We start from the raw sequence: 25362 nt of genomic DNA, 5'->3' as shown, positions 1-25362 counted from the left end.
TCAGGTTTCCGTTTTTTTTGTCCTTTTCATGTACTTCCAAATGACCCAGTTCCTCCCCTGCCTTATCATTCTTTCACTGTGTTGTGCTCTTCTGATTTCTCTTGGGATTCTCCCAATGGTTCGTAGCAGGATATGCATTTCTATTTATTCATAAATGAAACCCTAACAACTATTATTGGGCATAATATACTCTTTGAGCACAAATAAATGCATTGATTAAGTAATGACCAAGTGAATGAATGAATGAATGAATGAAGTAAGGAATAGGATGTATAGGCTAAAGTTGTTACATTCGTATTTACCGCCATAATATTTACACCAACATTTTAAAAAATAGAATGTTATGAAAACTAATGTATACAGAAAAATAACACGCAGCCGACATTTATAAAATAATAAACCGAGGGAGCCTATCACGGCGCAGCATTGGTTCAGACACAGAGACTCATAGTTGTCTTCTCTTCTGTCATGCACACGCCTTTTGCTTCTATTGCTCAGTTCACTGCAATGGCCACAGAAAACTCACGCTTAAGGGGTTTATATAGGAAGTTCATAAGTTACAGGTGAGAATACTCAGAATAGAGTTATTCATTTAGGATATGTCACAACGTTTTTTCAGCGCTGCTAAGAAATGCCCAAAGCGCATGCCATTCCATGTCAAGCTCCAAACCAAAGACACTAAAATGGAGCTCCATGGGTCACTGAACCCAGCTCCCTGAATGAAGCGCTCAGAGGAACTTTACACCAGTACCCCTCAGCTGAAGGTGTATATACAGATGGCTCTGAAGGAGGTGTGGTTTTGTCTGTTAGAAAACCCCACTGAAACAAGAGGGGTGACTTGCTTCACACTCCGTACTAAGGTCAGGACTTACTCTCACCTTAGCAGGGCTCTCCTTTCAAAATGAGCCAATAGCCACAAGCACAGAGTCCAGAATCATAATACATCCCATACAGAATTATAGCTTGAAGGGCCATATTGATCAATTACATCCCATCTAGAATTTCTGGTCAAATTCTTAGAGGTATCCCCTCCACAAGGTAGCTCCCTGTCCCAAAGCACTCGGCTTTACTTGCTTTGTGGGTTGGGAAGTGCACGGCCCTGTCTCTTGCTCTGCTGCTGCTGCTGTTCCTCTGTCGTTCCTGATGTCAAAGCTGTCTTCTGGAGGAAAGACATGCACGGCGCAGGGATCTGAGGGTCTAGAAGACCTGCTCCACTGCTGGCGCTTGCTGATTGTGAGATCCACCCTCCTGCAGGTCAGAGGGGTCTTTTCATATCCAGCAGTATGGTGCTCATAATGAATCCTGTTAGCAAAGACTCCCCACTTTATCTTCTCCTATCCCTACCTTTTCTCCCCACATCGTTCCCATTTTTAGTTTAAGAAGGAGTCAGAAGAGACTCTGAGCCCTCCCATAAGTCCATCAAGAATTCCTCTTGAAAGAACTAGGAAGCAAAAACATTTATAGAGATATAAATATAGGCATGTAAAATATATTACTACATATAGGTTAAGTATTAAGGCAGCTGACGGACATAAGCGACATGACCAATATAAATGATTCTAAAGCCCACAGGGAAACCTGGACACAGCCCAATCTGCATTATGTATCACTCAAAGATTAAAGAGTCCATTATTTTCATAGCCTAAGGTAGCTAAAGATCATAATATTGCTGGAAACAAATTGTGAACATGACATGTGGCACATGAAAATTGTCAAATAAATTAGCAAAAAAATATTGGATATTTCATTATAGATAATGAGTTAATATTTACAATATCCCCGGTAAGTCTGGCTCCATAAATGGTAGCTATTAAAATTATCAGACTTTTCTATAACCATTGATTTGCAAAGTATCATAACCATTAGGAATACAATCTGTGAACTCAATCAGTTTCTGATTCTTGGCTTTGAATACATCTGCTCTAATCCTTTCCTTTTAAAATCTCAGTTCCTTAGAGTTAAATGGGCCAATAGAAGTGCCGACCTCTTGGCACTTATGATAGAGATTATTCCTCAATGGCAATGCAGGTTATCTTTTTTTATTAAAAGCCATGGTTATGTACCCATTTACATGGAGGTGCTAGTAAAGTAAGTCTGAAGTTGGTAGAACCTGCACATATTCTAAGATTGCCGATGGGTTTGGTTGTTCCTTCTTTTCTTGTACCTTTCTCTAATCGATCAAATATACAGTCTATGGATGGGGTTGAATAGTATTTTCTTTGTGTCTTCAATCTTCTCTCTGAAATCATTGTAGGCGTTCATTTGACATAGATATTTAATCACTACCTGGAATAATTTTCCTACTGCACAGCTTAATGGCATCTTTCATCTGAGCGTTTCTGAAGGTATAAATTAAGGGGTTAAGCATAGGAGTTATGATGGTATAGAATACAGCAACTGCCTTGTCAATGGGTAAAGTGGTTGCAGGCCTCATGTACACAAATATGGAGGGCACAAAGAATAAGACGACCACTGTGATGTGGGAAACACACGTTGACAGGGCTTTGCGCCTCCCCTCCTGGCTATGGTTCCTTAGGGAGCGCAGGATGACCACATAGGAGACTAGCAAGAGAAGAAAGTTTAACAGGCAGATAAACCCACTGTTGGCAGCCACAAAGAGCCCCAGAGTGTGGGTATCCATGCAGGCCAGGTTGAGCAAAGGGTTCAGGTCACACATAAAGTGATCGATGACATTAGGACCACAGAAAGGTAATCGGAATATGAAGAAGATCTGTATAATTGCATGAAGGAAGCCTCCCACCCAGGAGAGTCCTATCAGCAGGCTGCACACTCTCCGGTTCATGATGGTTGTGTAGTGCAAGGGCTTGCAGATGGCCACATAGCGGTCATACGCCATCACAGTCAGAAGGATGACCTCCGCGCCGCCAAAGAAATGTTCTCCGAATATTTGTGTCATACATCCATTGAATGTGCTGGTCTTCCTTACACAGACTGAATCTACAATCAGTTTAGGGGTATTGACAGAGGAGTAGCACGTATCAATAAAGGAGAGATAAGCCAGGAAAAAGTACATGGGGGACTCCAACAATGGGCTGGCCGTGATGGTGACCACAATAAACACATTTCCTACCACCGTGATGATGTAGACGACAAAAAACACAGCAAAGATAATTTTCTGCATCTTTGGATTCTCCGTGAGCCCCAGTAGGACAAACTCTGTCACGTTGTTCCTATTCTCCATTTATTCCATTTATGTGACCATTAAGTACATTCCCTGTAAAGAAAACAATTTTAAAATATAACCTTGAATTTAGTAATTTTTTTATTTCTAATAAATAGAAAGTATATTAATTCTATTGCAAAATTTTGAGCTGTTATTTTTTGTAAGGTGATCATTTTCTGTGGCTCCGTATTGTATTGTGGTTGATATGTATGTAACAAAATATTTATTATTTCAAAAATATTCATTGACATTAAATATGGTCGTATCCTCAAACATTTCCATGATCTGTGTCTGAATTTCCATTCTACCTTAACGGAACTTCAGTGCTCCCTGCCTAACACCAATTTTTCCTTTCTTCTTCCCCCTGCCAGCTCCTGATAGCGACTTGTCAACTTTGATCTCTATACACTTACCTATTCTAGATGTTTCATAGAACTGTGCTTAATATTTACTTCTTGTAACTGGCTTATTTACTCAGCATAATGTTTCCAAGATTCATGCTGCTTGTAGTATATCATAGCATGTAGAGTCTCTTGATGGCTGAATAATATATGTGCTAAATATGTACCACATTTTATTTGTATATTCATCTACTGACGGACATTTAGGCTGTTTCCTCCACCTTTTGCCTATCGTGAACAGTGGTGCAAAGAAGCTAGAGCACATGTATCTTTTAGGGAAGATACCTGAGGACTGGCTGCCACCATGTGCTCAAGCACAGGAACAATTGTGATGATGGCGCAGGACCAGGCAGTGTGTGGCTGCTATGGGAAGGAGCTGACTTGATGGCAGCTAACAACGGTACCCAGGAGTCACAAGTTCTTAGAGAGTTCTCAAACTGCTTCCAATATTATTTCTGTAGAGAATGTAAGTGCAGGGGCTATGTGGATACATGAGGAAGGAGATCATCTGTGTCGACTTAGATGTATACATAGTGGCAGAAAAACGATGGACATAAATAGAAGATACTTGAGGAAACACAGAACGATGTACATCTTGTAAGAAGAGGAGTGGAAGGCCGGAGAGTACTTTGAGGAGGGAGGGAGCTTTAGGTAATATTCTAGCTGAAGTTTTTGTCTTGAATATATATATATATATATTTTTTTCTCTTGAAGTAAAGATAATTCTAAGATAATGGAATCAGAGAAAATAACACTGCTTCTCAGATAATTATAGAAGCTGACCACAGGGTTATAGGACATTGGTAATAGTGGACAAGTAAAGGATGTAAGAGCCAGTGTAACAGATCTTATAAGTTGCATTCATTTGATAATATCTAATACTATACAAAGCTCAATGACATTACAACAAGCACTTTGCACTTATATTTCCATTTAATTCTTATAGGATCCTGTGTGGTTGGCATTATTTCAACCACTATGCAGATGAGGACACAATTACACAGACGAATGTTTATAGATATAGGTGTAATGATAATGGTAACTAAAAGTTTCTCAGCACTTGGTGTGTTCTAAGTGTTTTGCAGACACACCAAGGTGATTTACTTTACACATTAAGAAATACAACAGGAGAGAAATGGAGCTTTCCCTGCCCATATCCAGAGGGAGAGGCAAGTTTATCCACCGAAATTTCATCAGCAGAATTTTTAGAAACAGATAAATATACAGCACCTTGGAATTCCCTCATTAAGGAAAGGGGGTAAATTTTCTTATGATCAAAGAGCACCTTACCCTTGACCTTTCCCTCAGTTCCTGCTGGTTTGTTTTTTGTTTTCATTGGATGTCATCAAATCAATTCTGATGCATAATGGCCCTGTGTGAGGAGTCCAACAGTTACACTGGTTTTTTCGCGGTTGTAATCTTTCCCATAGCAGACACCGTAGTCTGTTTCCCCAAACAGAGTGGCTGGTGGGTTTCAACCCCTGACTCTTTGGCTTGTAGTTGAGTACTTAACTATGGTCTTTCAGTCCCTGAAATCACTCTACAATCCCCTGCAGGACATGGTCTTCAATCATTCTGTAAAACTGCTGAAAGTGATCGTCACAGTGGCTACGTGTATCTGCAATATACCTCTTGTCATCTTAGAGCCTCATTCTCTCCTCTGCAAAGAAAACACAAATGTCCATCGGACTGGCTCTTAAGGGACCGTGGTTGTGCAGTGCATTAATCAATGTGAAGCTATCTGCTCCCACTAATATGTGCGGCTTCTGAATCCTCGGGCGCAGTTCTCCTCTGTCCTATCAAGTCTCCAGCAATGGGCTTAATGACAGTGGGTGGGTGGGAGTGGTCATTGGAAGTGACTGAGAGAGCACACTTGAAGGCAATCAGCCCAGTGCTAGTGTCACGCAGCATTGTATTCCATTCTCTATGACTGCGTATGCGCTTAGAAGATAGGAAGTATCGGCATTTAGAGCAATACTACTGAGAAACCTTAACCTTTCAAAAAGTACAAGACTTGTTTACAATTTTCCTCTAAGAAGCCAGAGGTACTCATTATTGTCTATAGATATTGATCCTTGAAAGAATTCTCCATGTTTGTGCTTGTATTTATATTTATGAGTTCTTTGTGTGATGTGTACTTAGTTACACTTTCATCCTCATATTGCCACCTGCCAGAAGCATGGTAATGGATGTGAGAGAGCTAGGCTATAGTCCTACATATTGTTAACTTTTTTCAACTTTTACTTGTTAAATCCGTTTAATGAAAATTGCCCAGGTATTTTGAATATTTGGAGTGAGTAGGAAATTTACTTAGAAAGTACTGAAAAGCTGTAATTAATCTACATGCAATGAAACAATCCGAACTAAAAGATAACACAATCAAGAGACTTACCCTAGTGCATGTTCAAGATGACTTTTGCTATATTTGAACTGTTCAGTGACAATTCCATCTTCAAACTAATTTTCTTTAGAAATGAGTAGGTTTCTCTATGAAAGATATGACACTTGGCGATAGAATATTCAGAAATGCAATAATACAATCAGAGTTTATAACACAATGTGATGAGTGTAAATCTAAAGCTCACAACCCTTTCCCAGAACATCTGGGATTAGGGTTTAGAAATGACTCACTTGATGTTGTAGACATGGCTCTTGTCTGGCAGTGCAGGGTCCAGAAATTGTTGTGGAAATGCATTTAAATGTTTCAGTCTATCCTTGATGAATCTTGCTTTGGATATGTGAACAACAAGGAAACACTTCCACCTTGAACTGCACAGATATATGAAGTAGCTTCCTCTAAGGCTCAGGGAGTTTGTCCTGTTCTCTCAGGAATAAATTATCTCCTTGAGTGACAGGCTAACGATTCTGGAAAGACATGCGTAATCTTGGCTCCGTATTCTTACGCAGGGATTTGCATCTCCCACAGTTGGAAAGCCCTTCTCCTCTGCCTAATCATGAATTGTCAAGGAAGCTGAAGTGGGTGACATGATTATCACAGGCAGACTGTGAAAATGATTTCAGTTGACATGACATGAAGGAAACTTTGGTTTGCTTGTGAATATTAAACTTTCTGTAGAAATCCAGTATTGACATTTTTAGAGCGAAAGCAGAGGGACACACCATCAATTGTTGATGTTTTAAAGTACTTGCCTCCAAAAGTTGCTTGTCACCTTTAAGAGAGGTCTTTGACAGCAGCCACAAGCTCCAGAAGGTGACAGATTATTGGATCCTCTGAGACTCACAGGCCAGTCAGCATCGCAGGCACAGCCATTGCCTCTCAGTGACTCCTTAGGACACAGAAGAATGTCCTACTCTGTTTCCAGCTCTATCCATCTTTAAGGAAGCTGAGTGCCACGTCGTTACAATACTGACTGGCTGGGGGTTCAAATCAACCAGCACTTTAGGCACTGCGCCACCAACGTGCTTTGGCCCCAGAAAGCTAGGCAGCATTAAAAATGTAGAGAGGAAGGTGAAACAAAAGAAGAGGGTTCTGATTGTTCCTCATTGTTGCCGCTCTGCATTGTTTCATTATTTAAGTTTAGACATGCCACCCCAGCGGAGACTGCGATTTTTAAGAGCCCTGTGGGAGGTTTAGCGTCCTGCTGCTAACCCAAAGCCAGCGGTTTGAACCCACCTGCTTATGCTGGGGAATAAGATGACCTCTAGGGTGGCTGAGTGGCAACTTAGTGGAAGACATTGGATTTTAAGTAACCTTTACGTGAGATGATTCTCAGCGCTTTCTCCCAAAGGACAGTTGCGTGGGTCCAAATTGTCAAACAAGGATTAGTGTCTGAGGCATATCCATTTTCTCATCATGGTTCCTTAGGGTGGGTGGAATTATGTAGCATAAATTATTTTTCATGCTCAAATTGACATTTGTATATTATCTTTTACAAGCTTTTTGTTCTTATTCTTTACACATTTTTTATGGAGAGGGATTTGGGGTTACCTAATAATGAAATATCAACATTCTTTATATATTCTAGATGTAAAATACATAGAGTTTCCATATTTATATATGTGCTGTCTACCATCTAGCAATCATCTATTATATATATATTATTTTTAGAAAGATTTTATGTAGGACTGTTATAATTTCTTCTTTAATATTTTCAAAGAATTTACAAGAGAAGTTGTTGGATCTGGAGATAAATTTTGATAATGATTTTAACTACAAATACAGTATATTTAACTGATGTGGGAATGTTCAGGTTTTCTATTTATACTTCAGTTAGATTTTATAATAAAAATAGTTGATTCTTAATTTTTTCAGATTTATTGCCATAAACTTGTTTATATTTTATTCTTATTTTTTAACGATAATTTTATTGGTGGTTCTTACAATTCTTATAACAATCCATACATCAGTTGTATGAAGCATATTTTTACATATATTGTCATTATATTCTAAATATTTACTTTCTATTTGAGCCTTTGTTATTGGCTCCTCTTTTTTCTCTCCTCCTCAACCCCTCATGAACCCTTGATAAATTATAAATTATTATTATTTTCATATTTTACATGCTCCGCTATCCCCCTTCTTCATGATTTCTCCCCCCACCCCCCATTTTCCCCATCTTCCCCCTGCCCTTCTGGTATTGCTACTCCCATTTCTTTTCCTGAGGGGTTTAGCTGACCTGGAGTCTGTGTGTTCTGAGTTCTTATCAGTATCCATGTCCATGCTCTGGCCCAGCCCCCTGTGAAAGGCAGGATTGGGGTTATGATAGTGGCAGGTGAAGAAGCCTCAAGGAACCAGAGGAATATTGTGTTTCATTGGTGCTATGTTGTGCCCTGGTTCTTATACCTTCCTTGTGACCCTTCTGTGAGATGTCCCATTGTCCACAGATGAGTTTTAGTTCTTTTTTCTGACCCCCCTCATTCTCAACAATATGTTTTTTTTCCTGTTGTTGTTTATTTAGGGTTTTCTAATATCTGTTACCTAATCCCTTCAACACCTGTTGATCTTACAGGCTGGTGTGCTTTTCCATGTGGGCTTGTTGCTTCTCTGCTAGATGGCCACTTATTTAACTTCAAGCTTTAAGACCTCAGAGGCTATATTCTTTGATAACAGGGCACCATCAGCTTTCTTCGCCACATTTGCTTGTGCATACATTTGTCTTCAGCGATTGTGCTGGCAGGGTGAGCATCACAGAAAGTCAGGTTGTTAGAACAAAATGTTCCTTCGTTGAGGGATGGCTTGAGCAGAGGTCCAAAGTCCATCCACTCCCTCAATGTATTTCTATATAAATAGAAGTCAATACCAATATATTTACATATATGTACACCTATCTTCATACCTCTGTCCATAGCTTTGCTTCCTAGATTTTTGCTATGTTTCCTTTATCCACATCCTTTCCCACCATCAAACTCGCCCTTCTTCTGCCTCTTAATAATTGCTTTCAGCTAGATTGCTGTTGCTCCAACACCCCCAGGATCTCTATGTCCTCCTCATTGTTGATTTTAATTCCCAAGTTTTCCCCCTGTCCATGGTGTTGTTTGCTCATTGCTACTGTCCCCCGCCTCCTCTTTCCCTCAAGTCCTTCCAAAAACTGCTGTTCCTGTTGCTTGCTTTCCAGGCTTGCTTCCCACGCCTCTTATATAGGTGGGCAAACCAACAATAATGTAGGCCATACAAAAAGCAAACAAAATATTGAATTCAATGAGAATAAAAAGAAAAAATATGTACATAAATAATAACAACTAGCAAAATCCCCTCAACAGCATAGATAATTCCAGATCTGTCCTGTGACCTTTAGAACTACCTCTCCACTGGTCCTGGGAGTTTCTGGAAGCTGCCCCTGCTAACCTGGTCTATTTGGGGCCTCCTCAGGGACTTTGTGGCTTGCTTTGCTCTCATTGCTCATCTGTTATGTTCCCTTCTTGGTTTGCCCCACTCTGGACTCACTGCCCGCTGTGTGCTTCTGTGCCCCCAGTATTGTCCTCTGTCACCGTGTGCTCCAGTCAGGGGACAGCATGTCTTGAGCTGGTGTCGGCCCCACAGTCCTCTGTGTCTTAGCAGCTCCGGGTAGGGGCACAATCTTAGGACTTGGTTAGCCGATATGGGGTCTAGACCCTCGCTATCTCTTTTTCCTTCTTGGTTTGCTTCCATGTGGGTGTGGTATGCCGGCCCCTCTCCCCAACCTACAGGTTTAGTGTTGTACTCTTACCACATATTTCTAGGGAGGGGGTCAGTTTGGCTCCTTGTAAATCTATCAATATGTATGCTTTTTTTTCCTTTGTGCTATGTGTAATTTGTCTTCTTCTGACATTCTTTCATCTAGCAATGGGTTTATCAATTTTATTTATCCATTTTAAAGAAAAGCTGTTGTTTCACTTTTTCTACTTAAAAAATCATTTTATTGGGGACTCTTACACTCATCACAGTCCATACAGGCATTCTTTGTGTCAAACACATTTGTACATTTGTTACCATCATCATTCTCAAAACATTTTCTTTCTACGTGAGCTCCTCATTTTTCTCCTCCCTCCCCTACACTCCCTTCCTCACATAACCTTGATAATTTATAAATTATTATTATTTTTTCATGTATTACACTGACTGATGTCTCCCTTTACCCACTTTTCTACTGTCTGTCACCCAGGTTGGGGTTATATGTAGATCATTGTGGTCAGTTTCCCCTTCCTGCCCCCTCCTGGTATCACTATTCTCATTATTGGTCCTAAGGTTTTTCTGTCCTGGATTCCCTGTGCTTCCAGCTCTTATCTCTACCAATGTACATCCTCTAGTCTAGCTGGATTTGTAAGATTCAATTGGGATCATGATGGGGGGGGGCATTAAAGAAGTAGAGGAAAGTTGTATGTTTCATCAGTGCTATACTGCATCCTGACTGGCTCATGACTTCCCTGAGAACCTTCTGTAAGGGGATGTACAATTGCCTACAAATGGACTTTGAATCTCCACTTTCTAACACCCTTCATTCACAATGATATGATTTTTTTGTTCTTTGATGCTTGATACCTGATCCCTTTGACACCTCTTGGTCACACAGGCTGGCGTGCTTCTTTCATGTGGAACTTTTTGCTTCTGAGCTAGATGGCCACTTGTTTACCTTCAAGTCTTTAAGCATATCTTTTGATAGTTAGGCACCATCAGCTTTCTTCACCACATTTGCTTATGCACCTATTTATCTTAACAATGATGTTGGTAAGGTGAGTATTATGGAATGCCAGTTTAATAGAATAAAATGTTCTTGAATTGAGGGAGTACTTGAGTGGAAGCCCAATGTCCTCTGTTACCTTAAGACTAAACCTATAAATATATGCATATAGTTCTAGTTCCCATCATAATATATAAATATATTTACATATGTACATGCCTGTATTTAGACTTCTGCAAATTCCCTTTTCCTCCTAGTTCTTTCCTCTCTTTCCTTTTACTTTTCCGTTGTCCCACTATCATGCTCAAACTTCATTTGGGTTTCAGTAATTCCTCCTGGTTACATTGCCCTTGATCAAGCTCTACCAGGCCTCTTACACCCTCCTCACCACTAGTTTTGGATCAGTTATTGTTCTCCTTGTCTCTGGGTTTGTCAACACCACTTCCTTTCCCACACTTCCCCTTTCTCATGTCCCCAAGGAAGCATTGGTCCAGTAGTTTACCAAGATTGTTTTTCTAGCCTATCTTATCTAGCTAGACCTGCAAAGATAATAATATGCACAAAACCAAGACAGAGCAAAACAAAACAACAAAAACCAATGACAAAAAAGAAAAGTCTATAAATAGTTCAAGGACTCTTTGTTGACCTTTAGTAGTGTTTTCCGGTTGAGTCTGATGGGGTATGATGCCCTGGCCCAAAGTCTGTTTTTGGTTCTGCCTCAGGACTTTGGTGCTCTGTTCCCCTTGTTGTTCTGTTGCACACCCTTAGTGTTTCACCTCAGTGTGATGGGGTCAGATAGGCTGCAATTCCCGCTCTGTGTCTCCAGTGTTGTTCCCCATAGTGGTATGGGTCAGTGAAGGACATCATGTTTTGTAGTGGGTCTGGCCAGTGAACTTTTCTGCTTAATTTGCTGTTATCTTCCTAGATTATTAAGTCAAAATTATTATTACTATTTATAGATCTACTCTTCTATATGGTTGTAGAATTATTTTCCTTAGGTTTAGATAGACTGTGCTTTCAGATATATAGTTGATAGATTGATAGATATGGAAGCCATATTCATTTGAATAGTAAACTTTTTCTTCATGCTGTGATTTCCTCTTTAAGGTAAACTTGACATGATCCAAAGATCACCTGGCTTCATTCATTCAGCATAATTTTTTCAAGGAGCATCCACGTTGAACTGTAGATCAGTACTCTACCTGTTTTTATGACTAAGAGCATACTGCATAGAAGTTACTGCATTTTGTTTATTCATTCACCAGGATGGACATTTGGGTTGTTTCTATCTTTTGGTTACTGTATCATAACATTTGCATTTTTATTCAAGTATTTGCTTGAATCTGTTTTAAATTCCTTATGTATATATTAGGTGTGTTATTGTTGTATAAAAAGTATTTCTGTGTGATCTTTTTGAGGGACTGGCAAGCTTCTCCATACTAACTGAATTCTTATATATCCCCAGCAGTAAGTGCAAGGGTTCCAATTTCTCCTCATCCTCCCTAATGCTTCTTATTTCTGACCTGTTTTTAACAATAGCCTTCTTAGTGGGCGATATAACCTTATGGTTTTGATTATTTCTCTAAGGAATGTGTCAGGAGCCTTTGAGGAGGGTCAACTGAGTGCCTTGATCTTGGAAAAAGCTGTCAAGAAATCAAATAATGTATTACAGTGGACGCACCTTCTGCACAGACCTTTCAAAATGTTACAGAGGAGACACTTTGAGGAATAGCACGCACCTGATCCAAACCATGGTATTTTCAATAGTCTCATGTGTGTGTGTGTGTGTGTGTGTGTGTGTGTATGCTGGACAATGAAAAAGGAAGGAGAAGAATTGATGTATTTGAACTACAGATTTGGTGACAATTATTGAAAGTACTACAGAATGCTAGAAGAACAAATATCTGTGTTGGAAGAATTACAACTAGAATGCTGCTTGGAATTGAGAATAATGAGACTTCATCTTTTCTACTTTGAACATGTTATCAGAAGGCATGCTAAACTTGCAAATTAGTGGTATAAGTTTTGTGTCTCCTTGTACGAGTATTCTTCCATTTGCAACCCGGACTTCTTTCAGAGGATAGGGTCTTAGGTACATGAAACCAAAGTATTGCTAGGAGTAATAGTGAGTGGGGGCACTCCCATTTCTACCACTTGTTTCTTGGACTCATGTATTTTAGGTACCCAAGTGGTATCTAAATTTCTACCACTTGTTTCTTGGACCCATGTATTTTGTCTGTTGGAGAAACAGGACCATATACTGACCACCAGCTTAAATCATATAAAGCCTCCTAGAAAACTTTTCCCCAACTCTGCAGGGCATTGCCACCTCTCTGGTGCCATCTTTGTATCTGTTGAAAGCCAGCTGCTTCAGGATGATGGGGCACCTGGTAATGCCTGTAGATTCTTGAGCATGGACCTATTGCCCACTTCGTTTGCTATGAAGTGAGTCCTTTGACCCAAGGGGACGCTGTGTGTGAAAGCATGCTAGTGCATAAAGCATTCTGTAAATCCGCTAAGGGTAACAACATTGGCAGAAGCATTGTGTGCAGGGAAGGCAATTCTGTATCTCGAGAGTAAGTGTCTATTTCAGTAAGAACAAAGTGCTGCCCTTCCCATGATGGAAATATACCTATGGAATAATCCTGACACCAGACTGTGGCTTGATCCCCCTGAGGAGCAGTCCCATGTCTCACTCTCCATGTTAGCCTCTGATATTGGCAGACTGGGCCATTCTGCAGTGGCAGTAGCCACGTCAGCCTTGGTGAGTGGAAGTCCATGTTTCTGAGGCCATGCTTCACCTCCAGCCTTGCCTCTGTTCATGAGCCCATTGGGCAATGGCCGGAGTGGCTGGGAGAGAGGATGGCTGATTTCCTAATAACGTGCCATGCCAATCACTTGGTTGTCAAAATCCTCCTCTGCAGAGTTTATGCTTTGTTGAGCATGCGCATGAAACAAACATTTTCACATTTCTGAGGGAGCTCTCTACATAGATCTTCCCCATGCCTCCTTGTAACCAGTTTTTGAGGGCTAATTTTTCCATGTCCCTAACCATCCAGCCAAACCAAGTGTATTCCTCAAAGTTCTGCCCATTAAGAGGATTTCCCTTACATCACTGTCTTCCAGGTAGGTTCCAGAAATGAACTGGAAAGTTGCTGCTCTCTACTTTCTAGTGGTAGCTAAATTTTGTGCAGAATCTTCTGTAAACCAAGCACAGGTTTTCTCGCCCTAAATCTGCTGACCAAAAAGAACTCCCCAAGAGGCCATAAGTGCAAGTTAGGAAAATAATAGTACTGTGACAGGAGTGGAGACTGTGAAAATTTGGGCTACTTGTATCTCTAATTCCTACTTGATCCCAATCTCATCTACAGCCCTTCCATTTAATGATGAAGTGTTATGGGGCAGGTCCAGTTCTGTGCGTCACAGAACACCTAGTTCATGCTGGAAAGCTCAGGGCGCTTGAGTGTGGGGGCATGATTCTTCATCAAGTATTGCTTTTGCTGTTAGGTTCCCTCGAATTGGTTCTGACTCATAGTAACCTTGTGTACAACAGAAGGACACGCTGAGCAGTCCTGCACCATCGTTATAATTGTTCATATGTTTGAATCAATCGCTGTAGCCAGTGTGTCAGCCCGTCTTGTTGAGGGCCTTCCACTTTGTCTCTCTTCCTCTGTACATTACCAAGCATACTGTCCTTCTCCAGAGACTGGCCATTCCCAACAGTAGCGATTTCATCGCATTTTCAGTCACGTTCCACTAGCAAATAAAGATCCTGCGGGCTGTCCTCCATCCACATTATTGTGGCTGGCTCTCCTTTGAGAGAGTAGCTTTTCCTCAGTCATATTTGTAGTGCATCCCAACCTGAGGGCTCATCGTCTGGAGCTATAGCTGTTGATGTTCTGCTGCTAGTCACACAATTTTCAGAGGCTAATTCCTTACAAGTGGACAGCCCAGTCCTTCTCCATCGGCTGTTCTTCGCCTGGAAGCTCTGGTGACACCGGTTCATTTAGGCAATCCTGCTGGCATTTGAAATGCCAGTGAGATAGCGACAGCATCACAACAACACACACACCACCACAGAAACACCAGATCACACGCCAGTAGCCGAAATGCTGCCACTTAGCCCCATTGTAGTCAGGCTTCTTGATTCAATTATCCAATTTCTCACGGTCAAATCTCACATAAAATAGAAATCACAGCAGTCGTCAGAGACGCTGAGGCCCCGTCACAGATTTGTTCCTCATTGTTGTGATAAAATATATGTCTTCGGGGCACTCCCCATGTGTCCTGATAAATTCACTCTAGTATATCAAGTGCCCTAAACCTTTGGGTACCTTTTTCTATAGTACACCGAGGGATATCTGATATTTCAACTCGATTCATTGTAGGCTGTTGCACAATTCATGCTTCAATGAGTCACTTCCAAACAAACAAACAAACAAACAAACAAACAATCTTTTTCCTAACCAATGGAGCGCCCTCATCAACAAACAGTCTGATCTAGCCTTATGATCCTTGGGCCATTATTCTCCATCCTTAATAACCATTCTCACTCCCATCCTCCAGATTTCTGTTTGTGTGTTAAAAAACTGAAGCAGTTCTTTTGAGTGCAGCACACTTCTTTCTGCGTTACCATTTGTATTTCACCTTTTGTGACATAGTACGGGATTAGGAGCCCTCAACTGGGACATCACTGAGAATCCTGGCCCAGGCATACAGCACTTTGGGTCTTCTGATATACTGTGTTGTTGTTCATTAGTTATCTTTAAATTTATTCGGAACTATGCAGACACTTAGTATGCTAGAGTGAAACATTGCCTGTTTCTGTGCCGCCTTCACAATTATTAAATTTCAGCCACGGTGGCAACCGCTCTATCAACGTATCTCGTTGAAGGCTTCCGACCCTTTATTCTACCCACACACTGTCCTTCTCCAGGTATTGGTCCCTCCGCATAACCTGCTAAAGTCTCACCATCCTCACTTTTGAGGAGCTTTCTGAGCCTATGTTCTCCAACAGAGATGTGTTTGTTTTTCTGGTCAACATTCTTCACCAACGCCATAATTAAAAGACCCCAATCTTTCTTTGCTCTTCCTGATTCACTGCCCAGCTTTCATGCATATGAGGTACCTGCATCAGTTTCATCTGATGTCTTTGCTTTTTAACACCTTAAAGGAGTCTTCCGCAGTATGACAAGTTGCCTTTGACCAATGCAACCTGGCATTTGATTTCTTGACTGCTACACCCATGGGTGTCCATTGCAGATCCAAGAAAAATGAAATCCTTGATGTTTATCCTGTTGCTTATTGGTACAGATGTGAGGTTTTTCAAAAAGGATAGTTTGTATTCTCTATGTACGTTATATTACTTTTAAAAAAAATTATTACTAGCTGACGTTTTGCATCAGGAGGTTAGAGACACTCTCTTGGATCTGGGTGCAGACTTCTTAGTTTTAAAACTCAGTTGTGTCACTCACTCACTCTTATGTTGGATTAACTACTTAAACGTTTCATGCTTCAGTCTCCTCCTCTATCTAATGGGCATAATCAGATTAAGGGATACCACAAAGTGTACCACAAATAATATCAGAAAGGAGTATAACACGGAAGAGCTACTGCTTTTTAGAAAAAATAAGTGACACAGAACCTGCCATATTTTAAAAGTTCAGTAAACATTTGTGGAAACAAATACAAAAAAGACTCTATGTTCTAGGCACAGCCTGAGGATCACACCAGCACTGGAGATGCGTTCAGAAGGACATGGCTGGTACAAATGCTAAGCACTTGACTAGCAACTGAAAGATGGCATCGCTGCTAACCGTCAAGAGGCATCTCCGGAGCAGAGATGGAGAGCTGTTTCAGGAAGAAGAGAGCCCTGCCACCCTGATGGAGTGGCTGCCCTTCGCACACATGGGACGTCCATGTGTTGGATTGGACTTGAAGGCAGCTGTTGTTTTCTTTGTCCCATTTGGTAATGATCTCTGGCCTTTGTCAACAATGTCCTCCCCTGATGTGACGGGCAGTAGGAGGGAGGGCTGTGGTTTGGTTGCTATTTTGGCACGGTTTCTGATATTAATTAGTCTTCCCCCAGGAACTAGCTTTGAAGTATGCTGCGCGTTTGAATAAAATTGCATCTCGATGGTGAGAAAACTGAAGCGCGGTGAGACTTTCTGTGTTGAGAGTTACAAGGGCAATGGCTCTCTGGGACACAGCCTGAGGCCAGGCATGGGGTTCTTGTGAAATGATGTGGAGAAAGAAGCCCATTTTCCCAGGGATCAAACTATGAGGCCCTAGACATTCTGTGAGCAGGGTAACTCTGGGAAAATTTTCCGAAAATTTGATATTCTACTTCGCATCTAGAAGAGCTTTAGTCAGCTGCTGATGTCTTGGTAATTGCATTTGTTTTTATAATTAAAGAAAAAATAATTAGCATATGCTTAGATCCCTTACCAAGGCTATCAGACCAAGTTCCCTACAGAAGGCTTTAAGTTATCCTTGAGTCCCATATAAATGGAAATGGAGTAGAGCTGCTAAATGCCCCACCTCCTCTTTTAAAACCTAAAATTCCCCTTAAGCACTGTCTAGAATGTTTTATTATGTGAACAAAATCACCAGGTGGAAAGTCTTAGACACCCTGGAGACACTGGACATTGGCATGTTGGAGAACCACAATTTTACTTTTAAAATTTTTACTTGTTTTTTTTCTTTGATAGAAACACTACTTTTCAGTGTAGCACATTTACATTCCATTTAGGGCATTACCGTTTGACTCTAACTGTACATCTTCCTGAAGAAAGGAAACCACAGCAGAGGCACACAAAGTGACGGGCGTGCTGCATCGGTGGCAAGTCAGTAGTTTAAAATCCTCTTCAGTGGGTTAGAGAAAACCTTTTATAAAATAACCTTCTCCTCTTGACCCATTTGGATGTAAGTACAACCTATGCCTTACTTACGTGTCTGTATTTTTCTTTGATGCTCATCATGACTGGTTATATGCAGTTTGGGTAAAAGACCATTGATTTCAAGCCTGGCACTTAATTGCAATTTTACTACGCATTCATTTCTTAAAAAGTTAGTCTTTTTTGCTAATGTTGTGTTTGAACATCTTTTCTCTCTCTCGACCCCCTTCTCCCTCTCCCCTGACTTTCTGTTTGTCTCTTTTCCTCTTTGATATTTTTATGTTTTCAACGTTTTCTCCTCCCTCTTCTTAAAATGAAGGGCAACATGAATATGAAGATGAATACACTGGAAAGGCAGGACATTCCACAGTTTATTTGAATAGTGAGCAGAGGTTACAGTGTCTACGAACACTTCACATTCAGTCATAAGTGTTAAATCACAGAGGATTACACTGTGTATGTTTGGGAGCCCGGCTTTAGAAAAATGAATGAATGAAGTAAATAAACAAAAAAATACCATGGAAAGAGATCATAACACAAAGTAATTATTAACTTATTATGTTAAGGATTCTCTTGGAAGTTGATTGTGTATATATATTCTTTAAATGTGACCATCTTACCTCGTCCCCTTATTGGACATTTACTCTTGTTTCCCTCTTTCTCCTCATTTCCCGAGCTTATCTTTCAGAACCACTGCCTCCTGGAGATGTCCAGAAACCATTCAAAAATTTATTTTGATAATACTCCCTTGAAAACAGTAAACCACAAAATGTTTCCTTTGGTGATACTTCCTTGTAAACAGTAAAACAGTAAGTTACACACTAAGTTTACAACAACTATACCTTCATAATAATCCTCATTATAGGTGTGTTTAGACCTTCTTTTACAGTTAAAAAATTAAAGCACAAAGTGGATTGATGTTATATGCTTAATAAAAGGTAAATCGGGGACTCTAACCTTTCTCTTAGGATTTTAAGCCCATTTTCCTTATTTGTTTTCTCACCCCCTTCTTTATCGTTTACATCTTTTTTTCATTCCCCTCTCTTGGAAAATGATTTAAGCATGCTTATTTTGTGTCCAGAACTGGTGATGCAAAATGATTAAAAAATAAATATTTCTCATTATTACAGTTAATCAAATATCATTCCTAAATAACTACTTCCATATGAAGCAATATGTCACTTCTCATTAACAATATGATTCTTCAGTTAGTGAAATCTAACATTAATTTAGATCCATTTTTTCCTGTGCCTCCAGGGATTACTTTGAAAATTATTCCAGAGTCTGGGTTTATTCCATTTTCTATAAATGATCAACTCCATCTACAGGTGGGGAGGTTCATTTTTATTTTGCTAAAAGCACAGTTAGTAAGATATCTGAGAACATTCATGTAGATCCATCTTCTCTGTACCTCATGTGAATGCTTTGAAAAACAATCCAGAGTCTAATTGTATCCCCATATTTGATACTGATAGCTTTATCTGTAGAAGGGAAAGTATATTTAAAAAATAATAGTTGTATGAATATATAGATTACAGAATATTTGTCATTCCAACACTCTTCACATGTAACAAGTAGTGACATTGATTATGTTGCCCAACCATTCATACTGTTGGTCAGCCATCACCATTGCACCTACCCCCAAATGCCCATCATCCTGACGAAGAGCTGTGTGCTCCCTATACATTTGTCTTCTTTTGCTTCTTCTCCGTTCCAGCCCTTGTAACTATTAATGTATTTTGAGATCTATAACCCGACCAATTCTAGATATTGCATCTAAGTTAGATTAGACAGTGTTTGCTGTTTTTGTGTGACTGACTTATAACACAATGCTTTTTGCTTCAAACATATCATTTAATATAATGATTCCAAGGGTCAGCCTTGCAGCATCTAACAGCACTTTGCTTCTCTATGTGGCTGAGTAATGTTCCACTCTGGAGCTGTGGTGGTGTAGTGGTTAAGAGCTAGGCTGCCATCTGCAAAGTCGGCAGTTCAAAACTGGCAGCAGCTTCAGGGGGAAAGAGTGGATTTTCTACTCGTGTAAGCAGTTACAGTCTAGAAACCCACAGCGGTTCCCTCTGAGACAGCATTGTCTCAATGGCATTGAGAATGTTTCCTTCCAAGTATGTACAAACTTTAGAATACCAAATATTTAGTTTTAAAAGGTTTCCTATAATTAAAGTTACAAATGTTTTTAAAAATGGAGGAAGTGAATAATGTGACGACAGGAGAAGGTAAGATGCTTGTATTTATTCCTATGTGGCAAGTGCTACTTACCGTTTTTGAGATGGGGAGGATATAGGAGCACTGCACTCCTATCTATCTATCTATCATCTATCTATCTATCTATCTATCTATCATCTAGCCATCATTTATTTATTTATTAATGTTTACTTCTGAAGAAGTGAACAAGCTTTCAGGCTAATGAAGTTGGAAAAGGAACCACCCCTATAGGAAAGATCTTGAAAGTATTTCTACGTGCAGTTGAGTCTTTACGTGATTTCACAGAGTAGAACTATTTTGGCTTGTTCTCTGAAGAGTGTGCCCATCAACTTTGACGAAAATAAATCTTTGGGTATCTGTGGATGTGATACACATATGGCCATATCATGGATTTGCTTTTGAAACTTGGTACATACTATACTTTTTTGTAATTGAAAACATAATCCATTTTTATTGTAGATAATGACAAATCAGGACATCATAAAGAAAAAGAAATGCTACTTATAAAAAATAAAGCAGTTGCAATGGGTTTGCACTTGCACCTGCCTTTTGTAAAACTGGAAAAAATAAGGGCCCCCATTGGCAATCATTACTCATGAGGATGAGGATGACTTCTTTTTACCTGTCATGTGAGCTGAGAGGATGAAGAATGTGACAGAATTCATCCTATTGGGCCTGACAGGGAATAGAGAACTTGAAAAATTTTCATTTGTTGTGTTTTTAATCATCTATTTGGCCACTCTGGTGGGGAACCTGCTCATCATGATCACCATCAGCACCAACAGGGCGTTAGGGTCCCCCATGTACTTCTTCTTGTCTTACTTATCCTTGATCGATGGCTGCTGTTCTTCATCTATGACCCCCAAAATGCTAGCTGACACCCTTGCTGTGAGAAAAACCATCTCTTTTGCGGGGTGTATGACTCAAGTCTTTGCTGAGCATCTTTTTGGTGCTGCGGAGATCATCCTGCTGACCGTGATGGCCTATGACCGCTATGTGGCCATCTGCAAACCCCTGCACTACACGACCATCATGAGCCACAGGCTGTGCATCCTCCTGGTGGCAGTGGCCTGGGCTGGAGGCTTTGTCCATGCAACCATTCAGATCCTCTTCACAGTCTGGCTGCCCTTCTGTGGCCCCAATGTCATAGACCACTTCATGTGTGACTTGAACCCTTTGCTGAAGCTTGTCTGCATGGACACTCATACCCTTGGTCTCTTTGTTGCTGCCAACAGTGGGTTCATATGCCTGTTAAACTTTCTCCTCTTGATGGTCTCCTATGTGGTTATCCTGCATTCCCTAAGGACCCACAGTCTTGAGGGGAGGCGCAAAGCCCTCTCCACCTGTGTCTCTCACATCACAGTGGTCGTCTTATTCTTTGTACCCTGCATATTTGTGTATCTGCGCCCAGTGACTACCTTTTCCATTGATAAAGCTGTGGCTGTCTTTTATACCATGATCACTCCCATGTTGAACCCCTTAATCTACACCCTCAGAAATGCGGACGTGAAAAATGCCATGAAGAAATTGTGGGGCCAAAAGATGCCTTCAACTGACCAATGATTACTCACATAAAGTGGCTTGATTGTTTACATGATGAAGAGAGACAAACCAAAACAGAACAGGATTTCTATGTTTCATGGTTTGGTGAATGTTATTTGTTATGAAGAGTTTGATAATCATATTTTAGAGAACCTTTGAGAAAAATAGCAGACAATAAATTGTTTATTATTGTAATAATATCCTTAGGTTTATTTATTGCATGTTTAGTTATTAACCTTTAAAACATGTACAGTACACAATCATTTAAGTCTCATTAAAAGATGGACTCCCGGGACACGATTCTGTTTATTTTAATGTAGAAGGGTGTTATTGCATTTACATATCCACATTTTCAACAAATTACCAGGTGTTTCTGAAGCAAGCAATCTACACGCACACTTTGAACAATCTTGCTGAAGAGCAGTGGTTCTCAACCTTCCTGATGTCGCGACCCTCTCTGACAGTTCCTCATCTGGTGGGGACCCACCAACCATAACATAATTTTCGTTGCTACTTCATAACTGTCATTAGCCTACTGTTATGAATCGGCCGAGCCCTGTGAAAGGGTTATTTGAGCCCCAAAGGGGTCGCGACCCACAGGTTGAGAACAGCTGCTGTAGATTCTACTCACATCCTGAGTCATAAACGCGGCCACTTTTCCAGGATTTTCTTGGGAAGTATCTCTCAGAGGAGGAGCTGTGAAAACCCTGCGACTTTCAAACCTTCACACATCATGCAACGCAATCGTATTTTTACAATTGCAAAACAAAATAAAATAGCTTGGGCAAGTACGAATATTTTGGTATTTATTCTCTACCGCCTCTTTCTAAACTTACTAATCTTTTCCTACATCATGTCTGACTTTCTCTTTTTGTTTTCTGCTTTCAAAAAATTATTAGCATTTATTTTTGCCAAATTATTTGATGAAACTGTTATTATAATCATAACTAGTTATTCACATCAAGATATTTTTCACATCAAGTTTTGCTGTGTGCAGATTTTATGTTCTATGTCTTGTGTGCATATTTTCAAAGAATGTTAATATGTGCATAGCACAATGGTAAGACCATAATGTCTGTGGAAGGGAGCTTTGAGGTTTAATGCTAACATGGTCACTTGCAGAGTGAATGTTGGCAAAACATGACCTCTCTTGGTTTCAGTTAAAGGAGAGTGAAAAGTATTATGAGTGTCAAATAAACTGTAAACTTAAAATCTCGGTGGTATTGAGGCAATTGCGACTCAAAGAGTCATGATAGGACAGAGTAGAATGCCCTTTTGGGTTTCTGGGATCCTGTAATGTTTTTTTAAAAAATCATTTTATTGGGGGCTCGTACAACTCTTATCACATCCATCCATTCTGTCAAGCACATTTGTGCATTTGTTGCCCCCTCATCATTCTCAGACATTGAACCCTTGGTATCTGCTTGAACCCTTGGTATCAGCTCCTCATTTTCCCCCTCCCTTCCTGTTTCCCCCTCCCTCATGTATCCTTGATAATTTATAAGTTATTATTATTTTGTCTTATCTTACACTGTCTGATGTCTCCCTTCACCCACTTTTCTGTTGTCTATCCCTCAGGGAAGAGGCTATATGTAGATCCTTGTAATTGGTCCTCCCTTTCCACTCCACCCTCCCTCTACCCTCTCAGTATGTCAATCTCAGAACTGGTCCTGAAGGGATCATCTGTACTGGATTCCCTGTATTTCAAGTTCCTATCTGTACCAGTGTACATCCTCTGGTCTAGCCAGATTTGGGATCATGATAATGAGGTGGGGAGGGGACGAAGCATTTAGGAACTAGAGGAAAGTTGCATGTTTAATCGTTACTGCACTGCACACAGGCTGGTGTGCTTCCTCCGGGTGGGTTTGATGCTTCTCAGCTAGATGGCTGCTTGTTTACCTTCAAGCATTTAAGACCCTAGATGCTATATCTTTTGATAGCTTGGGACCATCAGCTTTCTTCACCACGTTTACTTATACACTTGTTGGTCTTCAGCAATTGTATCGGGAAGGTGAGCACACAATGGTATGATTTTTTTGTTCTTGATGTCTGATACCTGATCCCTTCGACACCTCATGATCACACAGGCTGGTGTGCTTCTTCCATGTGGGCTTTGTTGCTTCAGAGCTAGATGGCCGCTTGTTTTCCCCCTCAATGCAAGAATACTTTGTTCTATTAAACTGGCATTCCATGATGCTCACCTTCCTGACATGGAAGGGATCCTGTAATTCTTTACAGATCAGAAAGTCATATCTTTCTCCCATGTAGCGGCTGGTGGATTAGAACAGCTGATTGTAGGTTTAGTAGCAAGTGTGCCACCCACTATACCCATTACCCCATCAGGGTTCTAAGAATGCATTGAAGGCTTGATGCCCACAAATGTAACTTCTTCATTATTACTGGATATCCTTTGACTATCAAATCCATTATTCAAAGAATTAATATACTTTTATTATTAATTAGGTGAAGTTTTATAGAAAAAATATCAAGTTTTCATTCAACAATCCATATATATTTTGTTTCATGTCATGGACTGCAATACCTACAACGTACTATAACCCATACTACCTGCTCCTTTCTCCAGTCTTCTTTTTCTAACTTTTATGAACTTCGTCCTTGGGTCAATGCTGCCTTTTTAATTTTATATGGTTCATTAGTCTAGGATAGGTGTGCTTCTCTATTGCTTCCCTATCTGTCTGCTCTTTGGCTGAAAATGGAGATACTGAGGTGAGTGTATTGTTAGACCTGAAAGTGACTAAAGGCCATAATCTTGTTGGTTCTTCCAGTATTTATCCAATCAGTAAACTTGCTCTCTTTTGTTTTATTATGCATTTTGGTTTTGTTCCACATTTTTCTCCCATTCTACCAAAGACTTTCTAATATAATCCCTTTGAAAGCACTTGGTAGTGATAGTAGGGCACCATCTAGTTCTTCCTGTCTCAGGTTCATGGAGACTGATGTTTTCCTGCCCCACTAGTCAATTGGACTATTGCTGTGCCTCTTTGATTCTCCTCACTCTTCTTTCCTTCAGCCAGGAAGAGAACAGTCGATCTTAGATGTTTGTTCTCAAGCTTTTCAGACCTGAGTTACTACTCACCAAAACAGAATGTACAACATTGTCTTTTTAGAGTATGTTCTGCCATTTAAGCTTGGTGTCCTTCAAAACTATGATCCTGAGCCACAAACCCAGCAACTCCTTCCCCGAAGTGCTTGATCATGTCTAAAAGGTTTCATGAAACTGCCTCCTGCATACTCCAGCACATTCATGAATATATTTGCAGCAAAGATACACATGGCCTTGTCAAGCCAATCTATAATCCTAGGTATATCCCCGTCTCCCTCCCACATCCATTCCATATACATTTCTACCCATGCATCTACTCAGTCTACTCTTGCTTTTAACATCAAATCAATTCCAACTCACAGTGAGCTTACAAGGCAGAATAGAACTGCACCCTCTCCCCGCCCCCTAGGTTTCTGAGGTAGTAAGTCCTTATGGGAGCAGGAAGCCTCACCTTGGTCCCAAAGGGTGGCTGGTGGGTTTGAACTGCAGACCTAGTGGTTAAGAGACCAATAAGAAAATAACTAAACCACCAAGACTCCATGCATTTTCTCAGGATTATTGCAGGATTGTGTCTATAATAGTGTTTACCTATTACTCTGTTGTCTTTAACTCTTGCACTCCTCTCAATACCTTCCTCTGCCTGTATCATCCTTTGCCAACATCCCTCTTAATATATATTGTCTTCCTCTTCACCAAGTTCATATGTGCCTGCCTGATAGCCATGAACTTATCCTTTCTCTTCCTACCCCTGGTAATCAGGAAAGAATCTTTCTTTCAGTATGAAAACCTTTTCTTGAATGTTTATAATAGTGATCTCATAAAATATGTGTCCTTTTGGACTGACAGTTTCATTCAGCATAATGCCCCCCCCCCAAGTTTATTCATGCTATGAGATGTTTTGCCGTTTCATCAGCATTGCTTAATGTTACATATA

General features: G+C 40.3%; 2 protein-coding genes across 2 annotated transcripts; one reads left to right on the top strand and one right to left on the bottom strand.

Moving 5' to 3' along the window:
* Positions 1-2275: 2275 nt before the first annotated feature.
* On the bottom strand, positions 2276-3211 carry LOC142446558 (olfactory receptor 4C46-like). Its single transcript, XM_075548310.1, has one exon. The coding sequence runs from the start codon at positions 3200-3202 to the stop codon at positions 2276-2278; it is 927 nt and encodes a 308-aa protein (XP_075404425.1). The 5' UTR covers positions 3203-3211.
* A 13249-nt stretch (positions 3212-16460) lies between these two features.
* On the top strand, positions 16461-21385 carry LOC142446556 (olfactory receptor 4C12-like). Its single transcript, XM_075548309.1, has 2 exons — positions 16461-16475; positions 20471-21385. Exons 1-2 carry the CDS (start codon positions 16461-16463, stop codon positions 21383-21385), a joined length of 930 nt encoding a protein of 309 aa, XP_075404424.1.
* Positions 21386-25362: the final 3977 nt, after the last annotated feature.

The sequence above is a fragment of the Tenrec ecaudatus genome, chromosome 4 (genome assembly GCF_050624435.1).
Source record: "Tenrec ecaudatus isolate mTenEca1 chromosome 4, mTenEca1.hap1, whole genome shotgun sequence".
Taxonomy (NCBI): domain Eukaryota; kingdom Metazoa; phylum Chordata; class Mammalia; order Afrosoricida; family Tenrecidae; genus Tenrec; species Tenrec ecaudatus.
This window is presented reverse-complemented; position numbering and strand designations above follow the sequence as displayed.

Excerpts from the sequence above, each read along its gene's own strand:
- LOC142446558 (XM_075548310.1), bottom strand. The coding sequence starts at position 3,202 with ATGGAGAATAGGAACAACGTGACAGAGTTTGTCCTACTGGGGCTCACG.